The 25,317-nt window shown below is 39.0% G+C and overlaps 1 protein-coding gene across 1 annotated transcript in view; it reads left to right on the forward strand.

Annotated features, from left to right (window-relative positions):
• TFAP2D (transcription factor AP-2 delta) overlaps positions 1–21,598 on the forward strand; it is a 44,855-nt gene extending 23,257 nt beyond the window's left edge. The window contains exons 6-7 of the mRNA XM_026043599.1: positions 7,537–7,650; positions 21,300–21,598. Coding sequence (XP_025899384.1) covers positions 7,537–7,650; positions 21,300–21,519 — 334 coding nt within the window. The 3' untranslated portion in view covers positions 21,520–21,598. The remainder of the gene's footprint in view (positions 1–7,536; positions 7,651–21,299) is intronic.
• The last annotated feature ends 3,719 nt before the right edge of the window (positions 21,599–25,317 follow it).

A 25,317-nucleotide genomic window follows, 5' to 3' on the forward strand; every position in this document is an offset into this window, starting at 1 on the left:
AGGCTAGGAATATAATTTGATTTAGGCAACTGGAGAGGATGACAATGGGGCCATGATGAGAGCTATAGAATAGATCCTGATTTTGCCTTTTTGCAGAGAAGAAAACACAAGGTCTTGCTGTATGAATATGATCTTAGTAACTACCAAAACACTGTTAGATAAAGTTGCAGTTTGAAGGTGAGAGGGGGTCCAATTTGTTAAGAGATGGATCCCCTTGCATTCCAGCTGATCCTCAAAGGTTGCAGGGACTGGAATTGGCTGGACTCGTCTCTTAATAGGGATATCAAATACTGTGGTAACTGTAGGCCCAACTCTGACAGTACCAGATTCAGAGTCTGTCGACTGTAGGTCTGATCACCTTCAAATCAACAAATCGAGTTCACAAATAATGTGATTTATTCAAATGCAATATTTACAAAGCAGGTTTCAGACGTCAGTATAGGAAACTGTTTACTACATTGTGGGGTTCTTAACTAGTGTCTAGTGTCACAAATGTGCAATAATCACTCACCCAATAAGATGGGGGTGGGCTCTCAACCTCAAGGAGTCTCCTCAGGCAACATTCCAACCAGAGAGGAGGAAAGGGGTTCGGTCTGTCAACTGATCCAGAAGTTATGATAAAGTCTTCCGACTTCCTCTTTCCCTCCTTAATTCACCTTTTATATATTCCTCCTTAGTTCACCTTTTATATATTTTCTTTTACATTTAGGTGGAGCTTGAGCCACTCTAATAATACTTACTTTTGTTATTGATTGGTTTACAAGTCTCTCAAGTAAATTGAAAATATAGAAAGCATACTCAGTGAGGAATGGTCATTCTTTGGAAGGGGGCAACTTTTGGGATGGGGTTGTGTAGTACTATTATAATGAAATTAGAATGAGAGGAAGTTTGAGCAAACTCCATTGGAAGAGACTGATCTGCCACCGTTGTTGCCCAGTCACCAAATATCTTATTGTACTATGTGGTTTATCAGCTGCATGGTACAACCAGGTTGTCACCTGTGCAGGGAGTACAACAGAGTTTGGCTGTAGTGTCTTCACTTTGCTCCATCCTCCACCACTCATCAAATGCATGGCACCATTAGATTACCACCTCCACAGAGAATCCAATGAATTTTGGCCATGGTGTCTCCATTCTGCTCCACTCTTCATTTATTCTTATCAGGGTGTGCTAAGAGGGTAGTTTGTGTTGCCAGAGGAATCATGGAGTAGTAGATTGCATACAAACCAATCATCCTGGAAGTGGTAACTGTAGCCTCTGTAATGCCATAGATTCTGTTAGGTCCTAATTTTTCTCTAGTTTCCCCTTTTCTGAGTGTTTCTCTCATAGAAATTGAAGGTAGATTGAGAACTGGCTGAATGAGAGAGCTCAGAGGGTGGTGATAGATGAGGYCGAGTCTAGGTGCAGGCCTGTGGCCAGTGGTGTCCCCCAGGGATTAGTACTGGGCCCGATGCTATTCAACTTGTTCATCAATGACTTGCACGGGGGCACAGAGTGCACCCTGAGCAAGTTTGCAGATGACACCAAGCTGGGTGGAGTGGCCAACACTCCAGAAGGCTGTGCTGCCATTCAGAGGGACCTGGACAGGCTGGAGATTTGGGCAGAGAGGAACCTCATGAGGTTCAACAAGGACAAGGGCAGGGTCCTGCAGCTGGGGAGGAATAACCCCAGGCACCAGTACAGAATAGGGGTTGACCTGCTGGAGAGCAGCTCCACAGAGAGGGACCTGGGAGTCCTGGAAGTCTCCTTCTCTGGAGATTTTCAAAATTCACCTGCATTAGACGCTCTACAACATGCTCTAGGTGTCCCTGCTGGAGCAGGGTGGTTGAACTAGATAATCTCTAGAGGTCCCTCCCAACCTTAATGATTATGTGATTTTGTGAAAATTACGGGAAGTGTGGTGAGGGAGAGCTGGTCTGAAAAAGGACAGAAAGGACAGATCCTTTTGTGGAAACTGTGAGAGTTCTCTTGAAGCCAAAAGAGTCAGAATAGTGTACACTAGAAGGCAAGCTTTGTTAAAATCATTAAGAGGCACTTGATTTAGCTCTATACAAACCACTGACCTCCTCGGAGCAGTAACATCATGTTAGGATAACACTTTATCTAGGTTAATTAGCTTTGATGAGGGAGGAATTAAACTTCACAAAATCGGATAAATACAGATAATTAGCCTTCATGGTATAATGCAAGCCTGCACTAGATGTGCAGGATGCCTGCATGGAGTAGTCTTGAACATAACCACATGAACTTACACAGCGCTTTGCAGGAAGGCTACAGGAGAGCTTGGGCCAGAAGCCAGAGCTTCTGGACTATCATTCCTCTTTCTCACTCGGTTCTGGAGATGTTTGAAGATCATCCAGTCCTGAATATAACCTGTAGAGAGTCCTAATGCTGCTGGGATGGGGATGGCCAACAGCCACAAGGACTGTTTCCAGCATCCAGATGTCCCTGTTTTGTTCTGGTTGCAAATAGGATCTCTGGCCCTGTATGCTTCGGCAGCTTTGTGTCCCTCCTGTATCCAGAGCTCTCAAGGTGACTTGGGGCCGTACACTGTGAAACCTCTTAGGCTGGTGAATGTCAAGAATACAGCCCATGACTCTTCTTGGTTAGGAAGCAGAATGTCATGAGTCTCAGAGGGCATCCGCTCATAGTGTGCATGATAGGAGACTTCACTCATCATGCTCCTAAATGTATTGTAAGTTAAAGAGAATAATCTGAGTGAAACATAACCTAATCTTTACCTACTCCTATTCTTGCTTTAAGGGCCAGGGGAAGCAACTGACAAGCCACATCTCTGTTCTGAAAGCTGTGTCTTTCCATCACTCTATAACACTTTTGCAATCAGCGCCCCCCCGTAAGTGTTTAGAGGCAGATTGTACTTCTGGATGGAAAGTCTCTTAGAAAGGCTAAGATTGCACTTTTTCCCACTTAAGTACTGTCCAAGAAGATGCTCTAACTCAGCTATAAATACACAAATCTCCTTTCTCATATGGCACTAGGGAGGAAGCACATTGCCATTGGTTGTTATCACCAAAGGGTGCTTATCATCTCCTTTCTCCAAAAGACGTCCCATTGAGGGGCACATAAGAGTCTGGTTACCTTTTTCCACATTGCATATATACTGTACCACTACCCTTTACTAATGAAACAGGGAGTCASGCATTACTCCATATCCACCCCACTTATGAACTTTGGACTTTTAGGTTGTTAGCCTCCGTTTTAAAGGGTATAATGTCTTTCTCCTCCCTTCCAAAAGGCTAGTAAATTGTTTGGAGTGATCTGACAATAATGTAAGGAGAGGCCATATGCTACTGTATGTTCATAGGGGACTGGAGGGCCAATGCATGTGCAACTACTGCCCTCTCCTGCCTGGAAGTAGAATAGTGACTTCACCAGACCAACTCCATCCAGATGACAGGAAACAAAGGTCCACAGTGTCAAAACATCATCCTACCTCTATACTTACACTTATCTGATAACAGTCATTTAGTCATTTGTCTGGACTTGCACTTATTTACTGGCTGAGTTTGTAATTTTCATTAAGTTCAATTTTCCTCAAATTCATAGTTTAGTCCTACTTTATCTGAGACTATAATGATACTAGTACAGTGAATGAAACCAGGACCATTCTCTTTCACGAGCTACCTCTTGGATATGGCCCCTCACATTTGAGGCATGGATTCCAATATAATGAGCCAAAGACACTTTATTAAGCACCATATAAAACTTATACACTGTATTGTCCCAGATACAATACCTTATTTGCCTAAGCATGCAAAGCATAGTTACTAAATAAACCAATAATCTAAAGGATTACATCAAAACTATCCAATAAGTTTCTTGGTAACGTAGCAGCTGTACATAGCAGATAACGTGTCAGCTTTTGCTCCTTGTTTGCTTACAGAACACTGCACTGCCATCCTTGAGGTTGATTATCTACCAGCAAGGCATCCTGTATTACTCCTTATTTGCTGATAGATTGCTGTCCTTGAAGTGGGCCTCCACACATGTTTTAAAGGACCTTATCAGGAGGCTGCTAGCCAGTCTGATCAAGATGATGCCACATCCGATTCTAATAATTTTATGGTGTAGATATACACCAAGCAGCAGCAAGGTCAGGATGGGAGAGAAATAAGCATTGGCTAGAAGCTGAAAGGACAAGAAAAAAGAAAAGCAATGGGAGAAATCTGTCTCCTAATCTGGATTTAAAGGCAGAATTGTTAAAAGTTATGCCAGCAGTTCCACTTGTGGAGAAGCATCCTGTCTAAAGAAAAAAATCTCAGAGTACAAAATGCCTTTATACAATGACAGAATGTGCTCAATATATTGCTTTTCTGAAAAGTAGCTCTGAGACAAGGTGGACAGGACCTGCTGAGCACCTCTCTGATGTCTGATCTTTGTGTGCTGGGTACCCAGACACACTTGGAATGCATCAGACTTGTGAACCTGTTTGCCCCATTCCTGTATATGTTCCTTAAAATATTTTTGGTTACTGCTGGTGATAGAATAATGGGTTATATGGGCCATATATCCACTACAGTGCTTTTTATCTTCTTATGACCATATACTGAAACATCTGCCTGTTTGAAAAAGAAATAAGTAGGTGCCTCTCTTGCAGGAGTGACCAGGATATATATTTATTTTTATCTTTTTTTTTTTTTTTTTTTTTCTGATAAGGCTTCAGAGGAATAAACATGGTCCTATGCTTATATAAGTGTACTGTCCATCTCAGAGCAAATAGCCATCCTCCCACCCTGTGGTTCTACCCCAGGTAATGTTTTATTCGTAGTGGAGGTACTTTACCTCCTCAGACATCACTTTACCTAGAAATCCCCTTGAAAAAGTAGGTTACTGCCTTTTGCAAATTTTCATGTATAATACAAAAATGTTTTTTTCTCCTCTTTCAATCTGAAAGGCTCAGTAAAGACTTTTGACATATGAAGATGGAAAGGAACTTAATTGCATACTTGATTCTGACACTTTCCTTTGTCAAAATATAAGAACTCGCAAGATGAACTTTCTCAACAGGTAGAAAGTAAAGGTTGGAGGGGAGAGAGAGGAGCGATGCTGACAGGGCCAACTGGGGATAGTCGATTGTTTAGAAGCCAAAGTGACTGACTGTTTTCAGTTGTTAAAAGGAACTGTTTTTCCTCTAAGGACCTGATTCATTAAAAGTGTATGCTGCATTTACATACATTTCTGCTGAATACCTCTCTTTGCCTGAAAGGCTAAGATGATGCTTCCCTTTCAAGCAGCTGGTGTCTAGGTTCACACTGATGACAATCATTTACAGAAATCAGGCTTGGATGAAGTCCAGAGGCACAGCATGGAAATAGTTTTCTGCATCTTGTTAGGTCTGCTGTGGTGTCAAAGGCTATGTCCAAATCTTACAGGAGAACAGTGGCATAATGAAAATTAAAAGTGGGTCAGTGGAATTTCCTGATTCTTACCTGGGCACTATAAAGACAAAGAAGATAAATTCACTCATTTTCCATTATGCCACTGACATAAAGGACAAAAAGGGGGCTGTATAAGTGGGGATTGTAACCAGGGGTTTGAACTTCATCCAGGACCAAAAACGCAAAGCAGGATTCTTCTTAAGAAGCCTGGAAAACAGAGACTCGACTACTTTCCTCTAGTATTAGAGACTGAGCCCATATATAGTAGTTGCATGTATACTAACAAATTATGCACAAGATGAGGAATAAGACTATAATAATCTATAATATTAAATTATTAGAATGATTTCTGGAGCTCTTCCAAACAACCTCTGGGTAAATTGTGGGAGGTACTTCAGAGCAGGGTCAGTTCTCAGAAACCAGTCTGGATGCACTCTCCCTGCTTAGCAGTCTAAGAAAGCTTAAAAATGTGAACCTGATCAGATGGTAACGGTCTCAGAACCCATGGCACTTTTCAGTTTATTAGTGTATGTGTAGTTACTATGGCAGGATTAGGCATATAGTTCCTAAACAGATGTTTCCATATGTAAGATATTCAGCTCAGGGTAATCCAGTTGAGTGCTTTGGTCATCTGCTGGGCATCATGCCTTCCTGGCCCCACAATACATGTCTACATCTCCAGAATGACCAATGGAGAATGACAACCCCATTTGGAGACTTTATGAGAAAGAGATCTGGACACCTTTCCTTTCATTATGTAACTACCATAAATCATTTGAAAATGAGTGATATCTCTCTCCAAAGAGATATCAAAGACATGTACAAAGAGCAGCTTACTGATCCTCTGAGGACAGGGATTTGTTTTGGCTTTTGTTTTATACTAAAATAATGTATTAGTAACACATTCCTAGCTTATTTTGCAAAACAGATTGATGCAATAGAGATGATTGCAATAATGAAAAGATATATTTTCAAGTTCCTTTTAACTTTACATTGTATATTGCATGTGCCACATGATCTCATACAAGGAGATGGTTTTAAGCACCAGGTGCTGAGACAGTCTGAGAGGGAAAGTGACACTGCCCATCCTTCCTGAAGCAGTTTGACTGCCATGAAGGTGGGAGATAGGGAGGAGATAATCTGAGTTTCCCATTACAAGGGGAAGAACTGGAGTTCCAGGCTCTGCTTAGTACTAATTGCTCATGACATCAAGATAGATAAAAAGGAGAGCTAATGGAATTTGTCTCACCTACCTGTGCATGTCTAATGTGTACATACTGAAGGTTAAAAGAGTCACTCAGCTTGGTGACTATAGTCAATGAGAGAAAAAGACTCTACTAGAATGTGAATCCTCCAGGCTGTTACACTTCAGCTTGCTGCAGGATGGAAATATTGTGGAAAACAACAACGGAGTATGTTTCAATAGGAAGTTAAAATAGTTGCTGCTAGAATCAATTCTCACTATGGACAAACCTCTGGGAGAAGTATCAGTTGAGGGACTCTCGCTTTTTTTTTTCCTGCACAAGAACAACAGGGAAGCAGAGTATGGACATGGTCATAAAATGAAAGAAAAAAAAAGAATATTTTCTTTTACAATTCCCATGTTGTATTTCACTTTAAAATTAGGTCAAACTAGTCAAGGCCGTAATTGCTATGACTTTTACTTGCAGATAAACCCATGCACACAAGCAAATGCACAAATAGTAACATATTTGCACAAAGTCTTCAGGCATGTTCTAACGCTAGCTGTTGATTAGCTAAAGATGATTTTTTCTTCAATCATTCTTGTTTCTAGTGTAGATGAACTAAGACATATTTAAATTGTCAAACTGAATACAAACTAGGGGAGAAACCTTACTTTAAAATGTCAAATTTTGCACAAACTTGGTTTCAGGTATGAACTGTTGATTTTCAAGGAAAGATTTCAAGGGATTTTTACTTTGCTGATTTTGAGAATTCATTTCAGGGATAGGGGATTCTTTTGTCTTTACTTCTTGTATCACTGGCTCTGTCAATCTTTGTTGCTATAGAAGAAATTGCTGAGGAAGCTATGAAATTGTTACAAACAAAAGGTGAGAATCAGCTTTTTGAGATGGGTTACATCTATGTCATTTAAAGATCTCCTCTTTCATTTTAGACAAATATGTAAAGAATTCCAAGATCTTCTGAGTCAAGATAGATCACCCCTCGGATCCTCCAGACCAACTCCAATATTAGACCTCGACATCCAGAGACATTTAACACATTTCAGGTACAACTTTGAAAGTAGAACGTCACAGAATTGGTACTTTTGGTAAAAGGGGAGGGTGAGAAGAAGTAGAGACATTATATGTAGTTTGTGGTAAAGTCCATCAGTAGATATTTTGTTTCTGAGCTTGGAACTTAAGACTACTATATAGGAGTATTTGTTCCATTTCCTAGAAGACTAGTATTATGCCTGTACTCTGTGCCTGTTAAAAGCTCACAAAAGCTCTGGCCAGATCTGTACTTCTGTCCAGAGAGTCACCTTGCTCTACATGACAAATCACAAGCCACTCTAAAGACAATGTGGACAGTGCAGAATTGTTGTGATTCAGGCAGAAACAGAGAAATAGTGTAAATGAATAAAAAATAACAATAAAAGGAGGAATAATTATGTTGCATCCAAATCAATTAACGAAATAGATCCAGAGCCTCTTCTTTGCTACTGAGACCATTTGAAACCAACTAATCGTGTCTATACCACATATTCTTTTAGCCTCAGAAGCAGATTAGCCTCAAGGCAGATTGCCTCCTGGGAATGGTCTTGCAGCAATAATTCCTGAAAAAATGCCTTGAAATAGTTTGGAATCTAGATGTCTCAAACCAAAACTGTGCTAGAGACTCTGCTGAAATTTTACTATCATGTTTATATACAGCACTTGCATCCATGCCCTAGTAATACTAAATCTAGTGGTGTAGACAGCCTAAGAAACTGTTACAGAGATGAGGACTTACTGTGCAAACAAAGTAAGTCCACACATTATTAGAAGTTTATCCAGATTGTTGGTGAAAGTGCACAGATGGCTTTGGACCAGCAATAATTATCATCTCAGGAGTTGTTGCCCAGCTATACATTTTCTGATTTAGGCTGTGTGCCAGATACTGCCAAGAGATTGATGGGCCCCAACAACTCAACAACTTTTAGCTATTAAGATTCTGATAGGATATGAAGTAACTACCAGCCAGGTGGTGTGATAGTGTGATACCTCACTTGTTTTGGCAACCAGACTTTGTGTGGATCCCACAGCACCCCATCTCCTTCATCACTCTTCGCATTGGGGTGCGACAGGAATAGAGAACAGAGTTTTGCTCATCCTGGCTATGTATGTAATGCATGCACAAAACATGGGAAATTTATTGGATAACAAGATTTCCTTCCAGTGAAATCAAGAGCACTGAGGGGATGTTGTCCCCCTAGTCTTACCCCGACATGCAGCCCAGAAAAAGTGAAGGTATACATGTTGGCCCAGGAGAAGAGAAACTTTTTGATCCTTAAATTAAGATATAATTCATGTTTTGTTTTGTTTTGTTTTGTTTTTTTCCATATCTACTACTTTATGCACCCTATAATGCCCTACCAATTTACAGCATACTCTTTATGTATTTATGGGTACACTTAACCAGCATTACTTCTTTTTTTTTTTTCATGTAGTGATACACACATATATCACATACATCTCTGCATACTTTCTTTTACAATACACAAGCTACATAATTCCTGTCTACACAAGTGCACCCATTAGGACATGCTATCTACACAGAATGGTCATAGATGAATTAAATGGCTAGTGAAGATACAGACTATTCTCCTTTACAAGCACACAAGGTAAATGTGATGCAGGTTAGCTAATCCCAAAGAATTTCTATGTTTAAAGAAGAAATAGTGGTCTGACAAAAATGCTGAATGCTTCAGCTACAAAATCTAGCAATTGATATTCCTTCCTTCCTTCCTTCCTTCCTTCCTTCCTTCCTTCCTTCCTTCCTTCCTTCCTTCCTTCCTTCCTTCCTTGTAGATTAGAGTACAAATAAATCTTCTGCAAGCAGCTCCTGAATCATTCCTTTTTCTTTTATGTCTTCTGTAGGCCACAGGTGTTAGACAGAAGACACAGACCTAAAAGAGCACAGGTCTTGATCCCACATACATATTTTTCTAGGCTTTAATCAGACAACCTTTTATGATATCTCTGATCATTGAAAAATGAATTCTTCAGCTTCTCTGTTATCCAGGTCTGCCAGACTAAGAGGAAAGAAGAGGCTGAAATAAGACCACCTACTTTTTCCATATATTATAGAGAAATTGAGGTCAGATCCAGCACAGACCTGACAAAGACCTCTAACTTGAATAATCTACCTTAATTTAGGTGCTCCTGTTTCAGCCCAGCACCTAGCTCCTGTTCTTGTCTTGGGAATCCTGCTCATAGAGCCAATGACTTCTGTAGTAATTAAGCAAGCATTTACTTTAGCATGGCATTAATTTCTCTCTAGACTGCATTGACTGATCACTCTAGTCTAGATCATCAGCTGAACGGGAACTTAGATAATCAGTCTACATGTATATACTTACATGTGTATATATATATATATGTACATGTGTATGTATATACTTGCAATTTAGGAATAAGTTACCTTACAGTTGCTATGGATGAAGTTATATGCTCTACTTGCTTGTGATTTTATTTCCTCAACAGTAATAATTAACACAAGGGACTGAAGGCCAGCACAGGTCAGATTGAGGTGGATTCCTTTTTCCTCTCTTTAAATTCTTCAAGCTCATACTTGTCTGTGAAGTTTTTCACTAAGTCCCAATTCATCAAGGTTTGTAAGCATGTGTCCAACTCGAAGTGCAAGGCAGTCCCCACAAAGGGATCAAAATTGCTGGGTTTGCTCAAACTCCAAACTCGAAGTTCATGCAAAACTTAGAACAAGGGAAATCTTCAAAGAAACCACCAGTGAGTTTGAAAAATGCTGAGTTTTGCACAACTCAGCTAGACAGGCAAAAGCCAAACTCTCATCCACATCCCTGATACAACTATGCGTATTGCAGCTGCTGTCTGAGACACCCATCTGACCTGAATACAGAAAGCTCTAGGCAAGAGGAACATCGATTTCCCAGCACTGTTTGCCCATGAACAGCTCTTCTGGAGACACATTCATACCAGCAATAATTTTGTACTACCTCCAGCCTGGTAGAGAATTGTATGTACGTTTTATAGGATTCCTCTCTTTTCAGTGCCTTTTGGATTATCTTATTGCAGCAAAGTTATATCCATACAAGTAAGCAAAAGAGCACCAGAGTGCAGGCTGTCTGTGCTGTTTTTTAGTGGGATTTCAGAGTTTCTTTTCACCAGAGTTTCTTCTCACCAAACTTACCAGCACCGTTCCTGACTATTTCTGRGCACAGTTCAGGAGGTGGATGAGGATGTCTTCCAGAAAACTGGGTGCTGTTTTCTGAGGTTAAGAAAGATGGAGTGGACCAACTTGGCCAGATTGTGCCATTTGGACTTGGTGAGAAAGCAGGCACTGAAAGTATTTGTTTAATAACGTATATAATATATACCCAGTCCTCAGTTTCTGAAAAGACAATCTGTATTAAGCAACAAGGCAAACAGGATAACACTGGGAAAATCCGGTTCCATTACAAAGTGCTGAGATTTTATGTCTAGGAACACAAGTGTCTCTGTTGTTCTGTAAAGGCTGATCCTTGTACCAGCATATACGAGTCCACTGAAGTGCARTACAAAGCCATAAAATCCATGGTCCTCCTAATGTTCTCACAGGATTTTATCCCACCAAGCTGACTGTAAAGGTTAAAGCTGACCATGAACCTTTTCAATGAGAAAGAAAAATCAACACACACAGCCTGAGAGGAGAGGGGAAGAAGGAAGGAAGAAAAAGGGAGAGATAGAAAGAGAGATAGAAAGCAAGAGAGAGAGAGAAAGCGAGAAAGTGAGAAAGAAAGCTAGAAAGCAAGAAAGCAAGAAAGAAAGAAAGAAAGAAAGAAAGAAAAAAGATTTTTTAGGTATTTTAAAATGCCTCCTTGCTTAAAATTCAGAGTTTCTTCTCTCACTTCTGCGTACACGTGCATGTGTCTGTGTACGCAAGAATAAAAAGCTGTATTTCTAATATATCCTTAAACAAAATCAGTTTCAAATCCCACTGATGTCAGTAAAGCAGAGATTTCATCTTGATTCTTTTTTTTTCAGGATAGCAAGGTTATACAAATCCCTCCCTAGTATTAGAAGTTGGCTTTCTTTTGCTTCAGAACAGATAAAAGCACCTATCTGCACACTCAGTGAAACTGAGAGACAGCTCGCAATTATTCAGGGGAATGAGAGGGAAAAGGGGAGTTGGTAGAGTTAAAGAAAATAAAAATATGTATGCAATCAAAGTACCTATATAGTGATTTGAGAGCAGGTCTCTTTAGAAAAGCTTGAAAATAATGAACCAGGGCAATCTTGAGCAGATGAAGACAAGCTTGTCTGAAAGCATGGGAGCTCTGAGACACGTGTTCAGAGACSAAATATTTCAAGTAGTCTGAAGGAATATGGTGAAGGCTTGGCTAAACTCAACACACATAATTCTACCACTAATTCAACAGAACTGACTGGATGCATCACAGGTCAACAATTTCCTCTGCAGATTCCTAAACAGTGTTCACCAGTGCAAACATCCAGCCTTATTCATCTGTAGCCAATGATGTGCMGCTAGGTCTTTGTGAACTCCTTGGCATCATCTTGCGCGTCACCTGTCTTTCTGGTACTTTGTATCCTCCCAAGCATTTAGTGCATCTGGTCTGCTTCACAGCAGGGAACTAGATTAAATGAACCAAACACTTTAAGTTGCATAGATCCCTGTTGTGAAGTGCTTCTGYACTGTTTCAGAGAGGGAATGGGGACATGGGGGAACTAAGATCCTCCAAAAGATAAATACAAACTACTTTATTAAAGAAAGGAGTTATAGTCCCAGACACTGGAATGTAATGGCATATGTCATTGGATTGCTATGGTGGTTCCCTGTATAAATCCAGCCTAAACCAACTCTTACTGTCCCAAACAATTACTGAACACAAGTCAGCGTTATTACAGTGAGTTCCCAATTGGAAGCTTATATATTGCCATAAACTTGMTAGTTAAAATACCTCAGGTGTGAAAATGAGATCAAATTACTRTATGGCTTAGGACCAGAGAATGAACCTGGGCACTCTTACTTTGCTAGCACAGTTGTAGATGACTAAAGACATCCAGTTCCAGTTTAAGTACTCTGGGGGGATTCAGCAAGCTAAACACAGGGATCTATGGTCATTTAGAAGTACCAGGGCATCCTGTTTCACCTTTATCTGCCACATCCTGCCCCACAGGTCCTGTCCTATCCTCTGGATGCCCCACAGCAGCTTTGATGGTGAGAAAAGCCTATGTTAACCAAGCAATTTCTATCCTTTGCCTCCTTCATGCTGTTTAGGAGACTTAAATGAGCTTAGTAAGTGAGAATAACTTAAAGACTTACAGTGAGATGCCAAGTTTCAGTTGTGAAAGGAGGACCTAATGATGGTATATGAGTATCTCAGAGGTCAACATATTTACCCCGTATGTGTAAGACACAGGGTCAACACTACCTTTGACAGGTAAATGAGATCTTTTGTTCCTTCTTTCCAGACAAATGGTCTAAGGCAGGCACATGTGAGCATTCATGTTCATTTCCATCCCTTCCCTTCAAGCTATTCCAGTTTCCAGAGTGAAAAATAAGATTGTGTAAGAATAAGGAAGTTTGACTACATAAAGTAGTGGTTTGCACATTAAGAGAAAGCTGGAATGTGGCAGCAAGGATCCTGTCTTATTTGTTTTATTTGTTTTATATTTAAATCATAAGTATCTATTCAGTCTTCTGCATAAGTATCAGAACTTAGGACATCCCTGCATCCTGARCAAATGCCCAAACCACTCATGCAGGTATTTTCTGTGTTTTATACCCAATCCTTCTCTTCTTGACTAGAGAGAGGGCTTGTATCTACTTACTTCTTCCACTCTACTGCTGTTTCTGAGCTTCCCACAGACTCATCCAGGGGTCTGACAGCCACACTGACACATGTGTCATTGCCTTCATAGTCTGCACTTGCCTCTGAACAGCCTTGCTGTCTGCCTGGGACTGCTCAATCTTTAGCTGAAAGGAGAAGTTTGGAAAGTCTGTTGACTGTACGGGCAGATTTTTATTGATTTTGTCAAATTTTATGTCCACAGCATCAAACACCAGACTTTAGGACTTTTATTTTGCAGATGTGTTGAGGATTTGGGGGTTTTTTTTGAGTTTTTCTTCAGTACTAAATTACTAGGAACTGCATAAATCAGAGGTCAAAAAACTACTTACTGACTCACCAATTTTTTATTGTTTTGTTTTCAGAATGATCTAATAGAAATTCTCTAGTAACTAGAGCCAAAAAAAGTTGCACAAAAATCCTATTTGCTGACATTATACTCTGGAGAACTGTCCACTTTTCTTGGGTTGCAAGTGTACAGATTTCCTGACCTCATCAGTTAGTCCCTTAATCTCACTTTTCTTAGTTGTAAAATTGAGGAATTATCATATCTTCTACATCTGCTTTAGGGACACATGTAATTGTAGGAATGTGTACTATATCAAAAAGTTAGATATCCTAGTGATGCTGTTCRTCATGTGGGGAAATAAGAACACCTATTAGTTATAGAAGTTGGATTTGACCATTTAACTTCAAGGTTGCGTTTCTTCTAAATAGATACGAGTAAATCAAGATACAGGTTACACTCAGGTCATTGATTTTACATAAAATCTCTATATATCTATATATAAAAAATAAAGCCAGCAAAACAGCAAAGGATACACCTTCTTGCAGGTGACACTTCTCTTAGTGGAGAAACTTTATATAAATAAACCAAAAAAGGCTCAGAATACTAAAGCCAGATAATAAAAGCAATCAGCATCCTCACAAATTTCCATGTGTTTTGTCTGGCAATCCAGCTGATATGAAACACCCTCCCTGTGAACCTGGTTTTGTTGCTTAGATAGTCTGAGCCTAGAGCTGTCAGCCTCCTGTGAGCTCCTAACATCACACTGACAAGGTGACACAGAGAGAGACAAGCAAGAAACCAGAAGACTCTCAGACTTTGGGAGCAGAAAATAATGTTCTTCTTTCTGAAGGGTAAAAGAGAGTAACAAAGTGGGTTTTAAAGATCAATATGCTTTTTAAATAGCAAAAAAAAGGAGCCAAGCCCAAAGCCTTCCTAGTGGATTGTCTTTACAGATCTGCTTGCCCCCTCTGAATATTCTTCTCTTTCTGTTGCTCTTCTTTATCCATCGGTAGTTAGAGTAGCTGCTGTCATAATTCCGGTCATCTTGATTAGTGGTAGCAGCCTTCTGCTTGGATGCATGGACTGGAAGAAGCTTGGTGGGCTAGGATGTTCTTGGTGAAACAGCTCTGGTGCCCTCTAGAGGTCCCTGATTTCCATGATCATCTTCATCTGTTTTTTAAATTCATCTGCTGGAGAGGGACAGCACTGGTTCTTAGGGCTGAGTAATCAACAAATTATTACTTCATTTTTTGCCCTTCTCTGTTCTTTAAGAAAAAAAAATGGAGATTTTAGTGAGTAGATAAATATTGTCAAAGTGTAGTATTTTTCTTGTGATATCAGGCATTGTTAAAATCACAGTTTCTGAAGGCAGGAAAGAGATGGCATTCTCAGTTTTGCTTTCTTCATTCTTTTCATTAACAAATAAATTTCATACATACCTTCCTCAAAGATGAAAAATGCTTGGCAGGGTTGATTTCATTTTTTTTCAATCCAACACAATATTTCTCAAATCACTTGATGTAGGCCCCTAATTCACAAGAAAATGAATGTCATCTTTATTCCCARATGACTAGGTTAGAAAGTTGCATAGTTCTCTGTCATCATTGTATCCATAGGTCTTGGTCATTCTGATTACAACTTCTTATCCATACTAGTTGCTTTACAAGAGAAGTCTATGCATAATAACAAGTTTTTGGAATCTTATGCACTTTTTTGYCTTGTCATAGGGCTGAGATGTAAGGGAAAGAAAAGGCTGAAGGATTTGATGCTGTGTTGGGAACATACTTCCTCTTTTTCAAAAGTGTCCAGTTGTCTTGGATCTCTCTGTGGTCTCTTTGGTGTGTTTGGCTTCCCAGGTAGTGATGGACAACAAGACAAGTCTTTTTTTCTGTTAGATAGTCTGAAGTTTGTACATTTTCTTTTTCTTTCTCACTGGAAACCAGCCAGTCACAGGATTATCTCTAATGGTTTGTTATTGGGGTATAACATGCTTTGCTAGAAATACTTCTTKGTGAGAACCCAAGGGCTTCTGTGAGTGCCACCTGCACTATAGTCCCCTAGCTTTTCCTTTGCCCTGAAGCTCTGAAACAACCCCATATTCTCCGTCTTGGATGTTCCAGAGACTTCCTCTGGGCATTCTCCTAGTGTAGAAGATCAGCCCTGAGGTTCAAAATCTGCATAGTTGAAATAGAATATTTTGGAAATACAAGGCATCAGATCTAGCACTTCTCTCCCTATTCTGTCACGGAAACTTCATTGCTTTTATGAACAGAAAGAAGAGATACACCCGCTTAGGACATTTCTTTAAAGAACTTTAGTTATGAGTGGAAAACAAGCATGAGGACCTACTTTGCACATTTTGTAACTTTAGTATATGCTGTTAGCCATTCTTATTCTATATACTGATTATCCCTGTAGTATATGCAGGTCATGTTCCAGTGCTGATCTTGACACAACCTAATCATGCAACATTGTTAGGCCTAGACTCTTTCTCAATTAAAGTTAGCACTAACTAATCCCCTAGGTAAACTTCAGGGAAACATCTTGAAGTACCTTGAAGTTATCAGAAGCAACTCTAAATTCGTAAGCTGCTTATATGAGTATGATTTCATTTCCTCCTCAATTTTGAAAATCTTATCTAATTACTCATTTTTTTAATCCACCGTGTTTGTTAAATTTTGGTAAACACACAGTGTCTTTCACATTCAAAGTTCTGAGAAACTTGAACCAACAAGTTCAAGCTTTCTCTTTTTTTTTTTTTCTTTATTGTTTTAAAGTATTTATTTTAAATGAGGATGTAAATATTCAGTGCAGATGGCCTCTTCCTCCCCCATGGAGAGGGAATCTGTTTCTTTTGCAACATGTCGAAGTTTTACCAGCCTGGAATGTGGAGGAGTCCTTGAGGTAGCTGCCAAACAAGAGTCCAAGCCTTCAGGCACACTTGGATCTTTTCACTTCTAAGTAAGGCCATCATTAAAACATGAGCAGACATAATCGTAACAAAGCGCTGGGCAGACTGCAGGCAGGTCTGGATGTCCTTAAGCATAAGGATTTGTAATATTTTGGCCTGCTCTTCATTGGTTTCTTTCTCCAGATCTCCATGCACAGTACCAAAATCAGGGATTTTAGCCTTGCCTTTTAGAATAATTAAGTCACTAGTTTATAGGGGTCACAATGAAAAGTAGCACATTGCAGAGCTGAGAATACCCATGTGACTCCATTATGAATCCACAGTGTTTAATTTAGGCTCTTAAATTTAAATTAAAGTAACATAATGAAGCCTCACTTTATAGGTGTGGGGTATACCAAAACTGGACTGCTTTCAGTGGGAGCTCAGTTACTTTGAAAAATCAGACAATTAAATATGACTTCCAGGAAGCACATCTGAAAGCTTTACTGTCAGTCTTCTGACTGTCATACCGTTTTTTAGAATTTAAAACTAAATTTTGTCCCCTCGGAGGAATCACTTTTATCAGTAAAGGGTAACTATCCAACACTCTTAGCTTTTTCCAAGACTTTAATTTGCAGATGAATAAAATTCAACGAAATTAGAGCAAGAATTACTGATAAAAATATAAGATAAAACCTCTCAGCCTTTTTATGGTCATTACAGACCATAGTGGAGCTAAAAATGCTCACAGGAGCACAGCAAGTAGGATTGGTTAGAAATTTTCTATAAAAATTATTTCTCTCAATGAAATGCAGGTATAGCATCATGAGGAATTTAATGGAGTTTGCATATCGTCATCTGTGAAGAAGAATATACTAATCAGGAATCCAAAGTAGAGATCCTATGAGACACTGGAGAGCCATTTTCCCTATTTTTCCCCCACAGGAAATACAAACTTGAAAAAAAAAATGTTGTATTTGATGATTACTTGTATATGACAGGTTAAAAAGTAGATCTGTAGGGGAGACAGGCTCCTAATTCCCTGCAAATAATCCTTCTCTTGAAAGCATTGCTTTTCAGATAAGAGTTTAGTATCCTGTTCTGACAAAATGCCAATTACTGGTGTGTCAATATGAGCTGAGTGTCCAGGTGCTGCTGTTGCTAGTGAGGATCTAGACAAGATCTTTAAGGATGATATAGCTGAGTAAAGATAAGCATGTGGTGTCTTTCTAAATGCTATGAGGTATCCCATGAGTACATTACTTCTTTAAAAGGGTGCTGGTCTCTTGTAAGCCTTCTGCATTATCTGTCAACCTGGGCAACTCAAATGACCATAGACACTGATGTGTAGAAAATTGATTTAAACTCCTTTTGACTATAATTGGACTTTAGACACAGCTGCTGTATAAACATACTTGTAGACCCCTATACTTAGAATCACAGAATGCCGAAGGTTGGAAGGGACCTCAGAGGTCATCGAGTCCAACCCCCCTGCTCACGCAGGGTCACCTAGAGCACGTGGCACAGGGCTGCATCCAAGCGGGTTTTAAAGATCTCCAAAGAAGGAGACTCCACAACCTCTCTGGGCAGCCTGTTCCAGTGCTTTGTCACCCTCACAGTGAAGAAATGCTTCCTTAAGTTCCTGTGGAACTTCCAATGCTTCAGTTTGAAGCCATTTCCTCTAGTCCTATCCCTGCCCACCACTGAAAAGAGGCCGCCCCCTCCTCCTCACTGCCTCCCTTGAGGTATTTATACACGCTGATCAGGTCCCCCCTCAGCCTCCTCTTCTCCAGGCTGAACAGACCCAGCTCTCTCAGCCTTTGACTTAAATATCTTAATATCAGACTTTGTTCCATCCTGGTGTTTTCTACAGTTTTTATTCATCATTTGAGAATATTTTTTGGATATATTTTTCTGCACAATCTTTTGTATTTTTTTTTTCATCTAGTGGAAATGTTTTTTTTTCAGATATTGCGAACTCTTAAAACTGAATAACTAGTTTCTCTTGCATGCAAATTTGTAAATATTTAATTAATCTCTCAATAGTAACCGTATTCCAAAATAAGAACCCAGAAGACCCAAAAGTGGTGTAAAAATCATGCAACATTAAAACACTAGTAATGTTTCATTTGGGCTTCCTTTAATAGTTTTCTGGTATTTYATGTTTATTTGCATTTTCAGTGATTTCTCTGGAGTTATGAAAGCAAGAAATGATAAAATGCAAACCAGAATCTTCTTGAAGTCATCTGATTCCCAAATTCTGGACTTAAAAATCACTAAAAATACTATTATTTGATTACTACTGGTGATGTTGTAATGTCACTATTAAAACATGACTTTGAATGACTATTTTTTCCTGATATGTCAGAGATATCTCAAAAAAAGTCAAATTTAGAGCCATATGCTTTTACATGTTTTTAATGCCCAAGAAAAAATATTGAAGGCTTTTTTTTGGTAATAGCAAATCCAAACTCTGAGAGTCTAAGTTTCAAACATTGCATGATATCGTTAACTGATATCTGCAAAAGAATCCTTGTAAATATTTAATTACCATTTTCATATCATTACTAACTGGGATAAACATAATTTCCTCCTTTGAAAAGTGCCTGGAGACTGGTGGATAAACATCCTAAAAGCTAGTTATTTAGTAATTGATATTGCCTTTAGGAGACTGTTCTTAAAAGACTGGACTACTCCTAGTCTGAAGTGGGAGAATATCTCCAAACTGAGCTCTCATTTTGATTTGGACCCCCATAAATCTGGTATATTCTCTAGGATACCATAATTCCTAGCAAACAGGATTCCTATTTCTAGCAGAGACAGAAAGAAAACTGAAAGAAGTTTTGAAGCCTTTCTCCTGTTTTTTTTTTTTTTTTTCCCTACTTCCAGCATCCTGTAAATTGTCCGTGTCCTATACAGTATCTTTTGCTCTGGACACTATATCATTGTTTTCCATTCATTTCTAAAATTCCTGGGAAGACTCAGAAACCAAAGTGCAAAGGAAAAGGAATCTCTTGCTCACTAAAGTGAAATGTTCTCATTTTCTGACCTACATGCATTTCTCTGCATTAGTTTGGAGCTTACTGGCATAGTGCCTCAAACAGCCAGAAGGTCATCATAAAGACAAGTTCTTAAGTGCCCTGGAATGGAAAAGAATTTTGTTTTATTTTGTTTTGTTTTAACAAATCATTATAATCTGATTTTTTTTCTCACTTAAGGACAAGATGAAATACTGATTTCTCAAAAACGACAGTTAACTCAAAAGTCAGATTCTTTTCCTATCCCTGTCTTCTTTATTCAGAATTGAAATAATTGAAATAAGTTTTTTTAAACTTTTCAAACTTAAAATTATTTTAACTTTAAAATAATTTGCCATTTATATATATATATTTTTTTTTACATTATGTTTGGGGGACTGTAGATTTTTTTTTCCTTTTTTGGACTTAGAACACATCAAAATGAGCCACTATAACAAAAATTTTATTGTCCAGACAAGGATGTACAGGGCTATTTGAGATGTTCTATACTTTATATGACTATGTCACACTCTACATGTAATGTTTAGGCTGACAGAACTGAAGACACCTGTCTAAAATCAAGCCTCTAGTGCCATTCAAGATGTCCTAGCATAGCTGAGACATCCTCACAAAGCTGATTTCTCTGACAAGGGATCTTTAGGAAACCTCCATGCTTCTTCTGACTCAAGAGCATTCCAATTCACTATAGGTACCTGTATGTGTGCTGAAATGCTCCTCTAAACTGAGAGACCAGCGCACTGCAACTCTGCTTGGCAACTGGATTAATAAATCATTTCAGTAATTGTGAGCAAGAAACACCACTGACATTCAGCTACTTTGCAGTGCAGCATCTCAGTGTTGTCTTGAGAAAACTCCTTGTTTGGGCAAAAAGTGCCTTGGGATAAATTTACACTAGTAAATTCAACACCACAATGGCAACTCTGTTGGAACTTGGTTATTTTTACTATTAAATTGTTAGAACAGTCCCCAACTGAATTATCTCTCTCCAAAATATTTCCTTGGCATTTGGGGGACATTAGCATTGGCCAATGACCATTCCCAACAGGCAATTTGGGCTCCTCGCTGTGGCTGTTCAGAAGGCCTAGCATAGCCACTGTCAAATTGTTCTAGTTGCTATGAGAGTCAAAGATTGCACCTTGGCATTGCTCCACTCCCAGTACAGATGCAGCCATATGTTCATGCATAATAACCAGAACTTGTTGTTTAAGAGTCTGATCTGGGAGCCTGAATAAGCTGCATACAACTAGTTTTATATACCTGAGAAGGAGGAAGTCATCCCTTCTGGGAATGAAGCAGTTCCAACGCTAGAGAGCCTAGGGCACAGATCCTCTCCTAGCCCCTCTGAAGTCAACAGTGCTGTGTCAATCCACATCAGCTGARGATCTGTCTCAGGGTGTTTCTGAGCTGATACTTTTACCAAAAAACAACCTTTGAAGCTGTATGTAGTCTGCTCTACTGCTCTTCTCTTTTCTGTTTCTCCCACAGGTAATAAATAGTTTAGGGAGCAAATCTTGAAATTCAYTGTAGCAATGTCAGTGTACTGTAAACTTTTCAATGTATGTGAGTGCATATATATTTATGTGTGTGTGTGCACTTCTTTCTTTTTCTCTCTCTGTCTCTCTCCCATTTGTAGTTTGATCACTCATGGTTTTGGAACTCCTGCAATATGTGCTGCCCTAAGCACTTTCCAAACTGTTCTCAGTGAAATGCTGAACTACTTGGAAAAGCACACATCGCACAAAAACGGAGGAGCGGCGGAATCCGGCCAAGGACACGCCAACTCGGAGAAAGCCCCCCTGCGGAAAACTTCAGAGGCTGCTGTGAAAGAGGGCAAAACAGAAAAGACAGACTAGCTACATCAAACAGAATCTATTTCAAGAGAGTCTTGCTGCTGATATTTTTTTTAAATATATATATCATTGAGGGTGATTTATCTCCAGTGGACCAAATCCAAAAAAAGGGGTAAAAAAAAAGAAAAAAGAGAAAAAAGAAAAAAGAAAAAAAAAGAAGGAAACGAGAATAAGAAAGATTAAAAGCAAGAGAGAGAATGAGAGAGGAAAGTATTCAACCCTAGGAACAGCAGTGTACAGTAAATGTGTGATGAAATTGTCACTTTTTAAAATTTATGTTGCTCTAAACTTTTTTCGTGCACGTAGTATTTGATTGTTCTGAATGATACACTAACACTCTTTTTTATAAGCACTTCTGGACTTGGCTGAGGTGGCACAGTGAAATTTGTCACAGGCTAATTCGAAGCACTTTTCTCCGGCAGCATAGTTAGGGCCAGCGTATGTGTGGTGAGGGACATGGTTCCAGCATGATGGCTTTGCTCAAACGCTGGCTAGATTGAAAGGTCTTCCTCTGATCCATCAGAAAAGCTTGATCCACTCACCGCTGGGAAACATTATGGAAACCTGGCAAGAGAGAAATCTTCGGGTTGTCGGATGAATGAACTGTTCAGCGTTGGGGACTGCATACCCTGACATAGGAATGTACAATAAAGCTGCACTGAAATGAGGCCATAATCCATTGGGAAATTGTCCTGACCATTCAAGAAGCAGCTATGGTGTCTCTTGTGAGAAGAACATCACAGACTAAGGTGAAAAAAGATAAAGACAGTTTCAGTAATAGCCCTGATCCTTCTGTGAACTTCAGATTAAATGACAGCATGGGCTTCTGTTCTCTCTCTTCTCACCCCCTGGTCCCACAACACTGCAAATTGCTGTATCTGGGTCTCTGTTCAACTGGATCAATGCAGATAATTGGARTCACTTTTTGTGTTCCCTTGATTTTATGATGCTTTGTTTTCTTCAACAACTTGTTTCTGCAGCTTTGTTGTCTTTAGAAATCCATCTGAGGTGTAGAGTTTTAACAGAATCCACTCACACACAGAAAAAAAAAATAGAAAACTAAGACAGATGGGCTTGGTCCAAAGCAGTTAAAGGGTTAATAACCTTGCTCTTTTGCTACTGAAATATTACTACCTACCACACACTCTAACCAAGAGAACATTTGAGGCATACTTTGAGCTCAAGCTTCTTTGAGCCTGGAGGCATTTTCCTAGCCACATTCTAACTCATCCTTTCACAACAGTCTTATTCCACTCCTTTTCTTGTTTCTATGAAAAAAAAAATATTGAGAAAGTTAGAAATGATTGGTGTTATAGGGTGGGATTATGCTGGTCATCTAAAYTCCCTTTGAAGTCAACAGAACCAGAACTTTTCTTCTAAACGACAATTCCTCTCATGCTACCGTAAGACAACATATAGCTGCCACATGTAAGTGCTTAACACCATTGAGATGTGTTGAGATATCTAAGATAGCCACAGGGTTTTTGCAGGTATGACATGAAACCTATAGGAGATAAGGACTGTTCTGGAGCAGGAACTGRAATATCCCAGAAAACAGTAGCAGGCAGATACCTCTGGGTAATCAACTGAAGCCCACACCAAGGCAGGTAGGAGGAATCGTGTAAGAAGGTAAGCACCTTCTTATCCACAGGTAATAGCAGGAATTTAATAGTGGCATTTTCCATTGTGCATGGACTAGTCATCTTCCTCATAATCAATGGAGAGGAAAAGGTACTTACAGGGTGAAGGTGAATTTTGTCCCAAAATAATGATGAACCATGCCCTGGAATTGTGTTTTCTCAGCTAGATATAAAGGATCCAAAGGATAAAAGTGTTCATAGACAAGTGACTACACTGTACGTATATTTTTAAAGCAATTTATGTTGTATTACATCTTGGATGAACACATTCAGATTCACAAACCTGGGGGATGTGAAGACTATCCAAAGGCATTTGCAACCATGTTGTAGGGAGCCAGGCTCAATTAACAAGKTCAAAGCAATTATGACATGATGCTGTTCCCCTTGACATCAGTAGGAAGTTCCATCAACTAAGAAATATATTTGGAGTTAAATTTGCTTGTGTAAAGAAATCTGCAAATCATATGGAACCTTGTGGTTTGGCCTAGCTTTGTCCTACCTATGGTAGCTATATAACTGAAATGTCTACTTAGAGGGACCTAGGCTCCCTCTGTATGCAGTAGATGTGTCTCCACGGGACTCCACCTCCTTAACTCACTAAGATCAGCTAAGTGCCTAACAGAACTCAACCTTTACTGAATGAATTTTTCACTTTGGCAACTCTGGAAAAGTGCTAAAATCAAATACATGTTCCCCAGTGATGTTTKTAAAAGAAGCATTGTGATATTACTCTAGAACATGAGATAACTGAAAGTGAAAGTAGCTCACCACTGTCTGACAGTGAAAAAGAAACTCATACTTCTATTTCTATTGTCCCGACTGAGGGGAGGCAGGGAAGAAAAGGAAAGTGGAAGGAAAAAATTAAATATTTGACTGTGTCAGATCCACTGATTTGCCACATGAAAAATGTAGTGTAAAGCTATTTAATTGTGATCGTCTTCAAAATATGAAGAATTTAAAGTAGATTTCAAGGCAGAGGGAGAGAAGGAAAAAAAATTATCACTAAAATATCAAACTCTTGGAGACAGGGGGAATGACCCAATATGTAGATTATTCTGTAAAACTTTTGAGAAAGCCAAATTATTTTATTATTATCCTATTCAAATGTCTAATCTTGGAAATAACATGTATACAGTATTGCTTGGAATATTCAGCTTTTCTGAGTATATTCCAACGTCCTTACAATGATTTATTTAAAGGTTTACATCCTCTGCTGTTCTACAGGTACTTTTAGCTTCTGCTCTTCAGCTCACAAAGTATTTTTAACCTGGATTAACTTTGATCTATTAATATTAATGAAGTTGAGCACTGCTGAACTCTCTTAGCTTCCAGTCCTGTCATATCTACAGATTTTTTAGGAAGATTTCATTACAGATTTTATCCAAGCTGACTGAATTCCCTGAGATTCTTASCATTCATTAAGAAGCTACCTGTCCTTGCATCCTGATCTTTGCCCTGCTTTTCCTTTAATAACTTCACACCTTTTGAAAGTAAGACACTTTTAAAAAGGTACTTGCAAAGTTTGTTGTCATTCACATGATCTCTGTGATATTTCTTATCTGTAGATATATTTCATTGAGAGGAAAAATAATTATTACAATACAGTCTTTTGTGTTGAACTACTTGTCAGAAGCACCTTCGCGTCAAAATATCTTTGGTTTTTTGAAAATGGAACTTTCAGTGAGGCTTTAAGCAATGAATTAACTGATGTTCCTCTGAAAATTCAGTCTGAGTTCTTTCCCACTTTCCACACATGCAAGCACAACATTCCCATTGCTTTTTTAATGTTTTTAATCCTTGTCCCTGTGGAAATGTAGCCATCTCAGAACACATTCATGAATTAGTTCAGCCTGAAGGAAGGGCATGGTTTGAAGTTACTGGGTGGCAAAATGAAGAATATTTGTATCTTTTTGACTTTCAAATAAATCTGGTCTGGAAAAAAAAGTTCTCCTTTTGAGAGATGATGAAATTATTTATTCTATTCAGGTCAAAAAAGTAGGCAGTACAGAAAATTGTCCATACTTGCATCTCAAATCAGTGAATCACTGAGTGTTGTAAAAGTCAAAAATGGACTCACTGGACACATAGTTCAAGTGTTGGCTAACTGTTGGAATTTCAGTCCATTATCCAACTTTACACATTTCAGCAGTAGTCTAGCTTT

Source organism: Nothoprocta perdicaria, unplaced genomic scaffold (genome assembly GCF_003342845.1).
Source record: "Nothoprocta perdicaria isolate Ctin4 unplaced genomic scaffold, notPer1 scaffold_330, whole genome shotgun sequence".
In the NCBI taxonomy this organism is placed as follows: domain Eukaryota; kingdom Metazoa; phylum Chordata; class Aves; order Tinamiformes; family Tinamidae; genus Nothoprocta; species Nothoprocta perdicaria.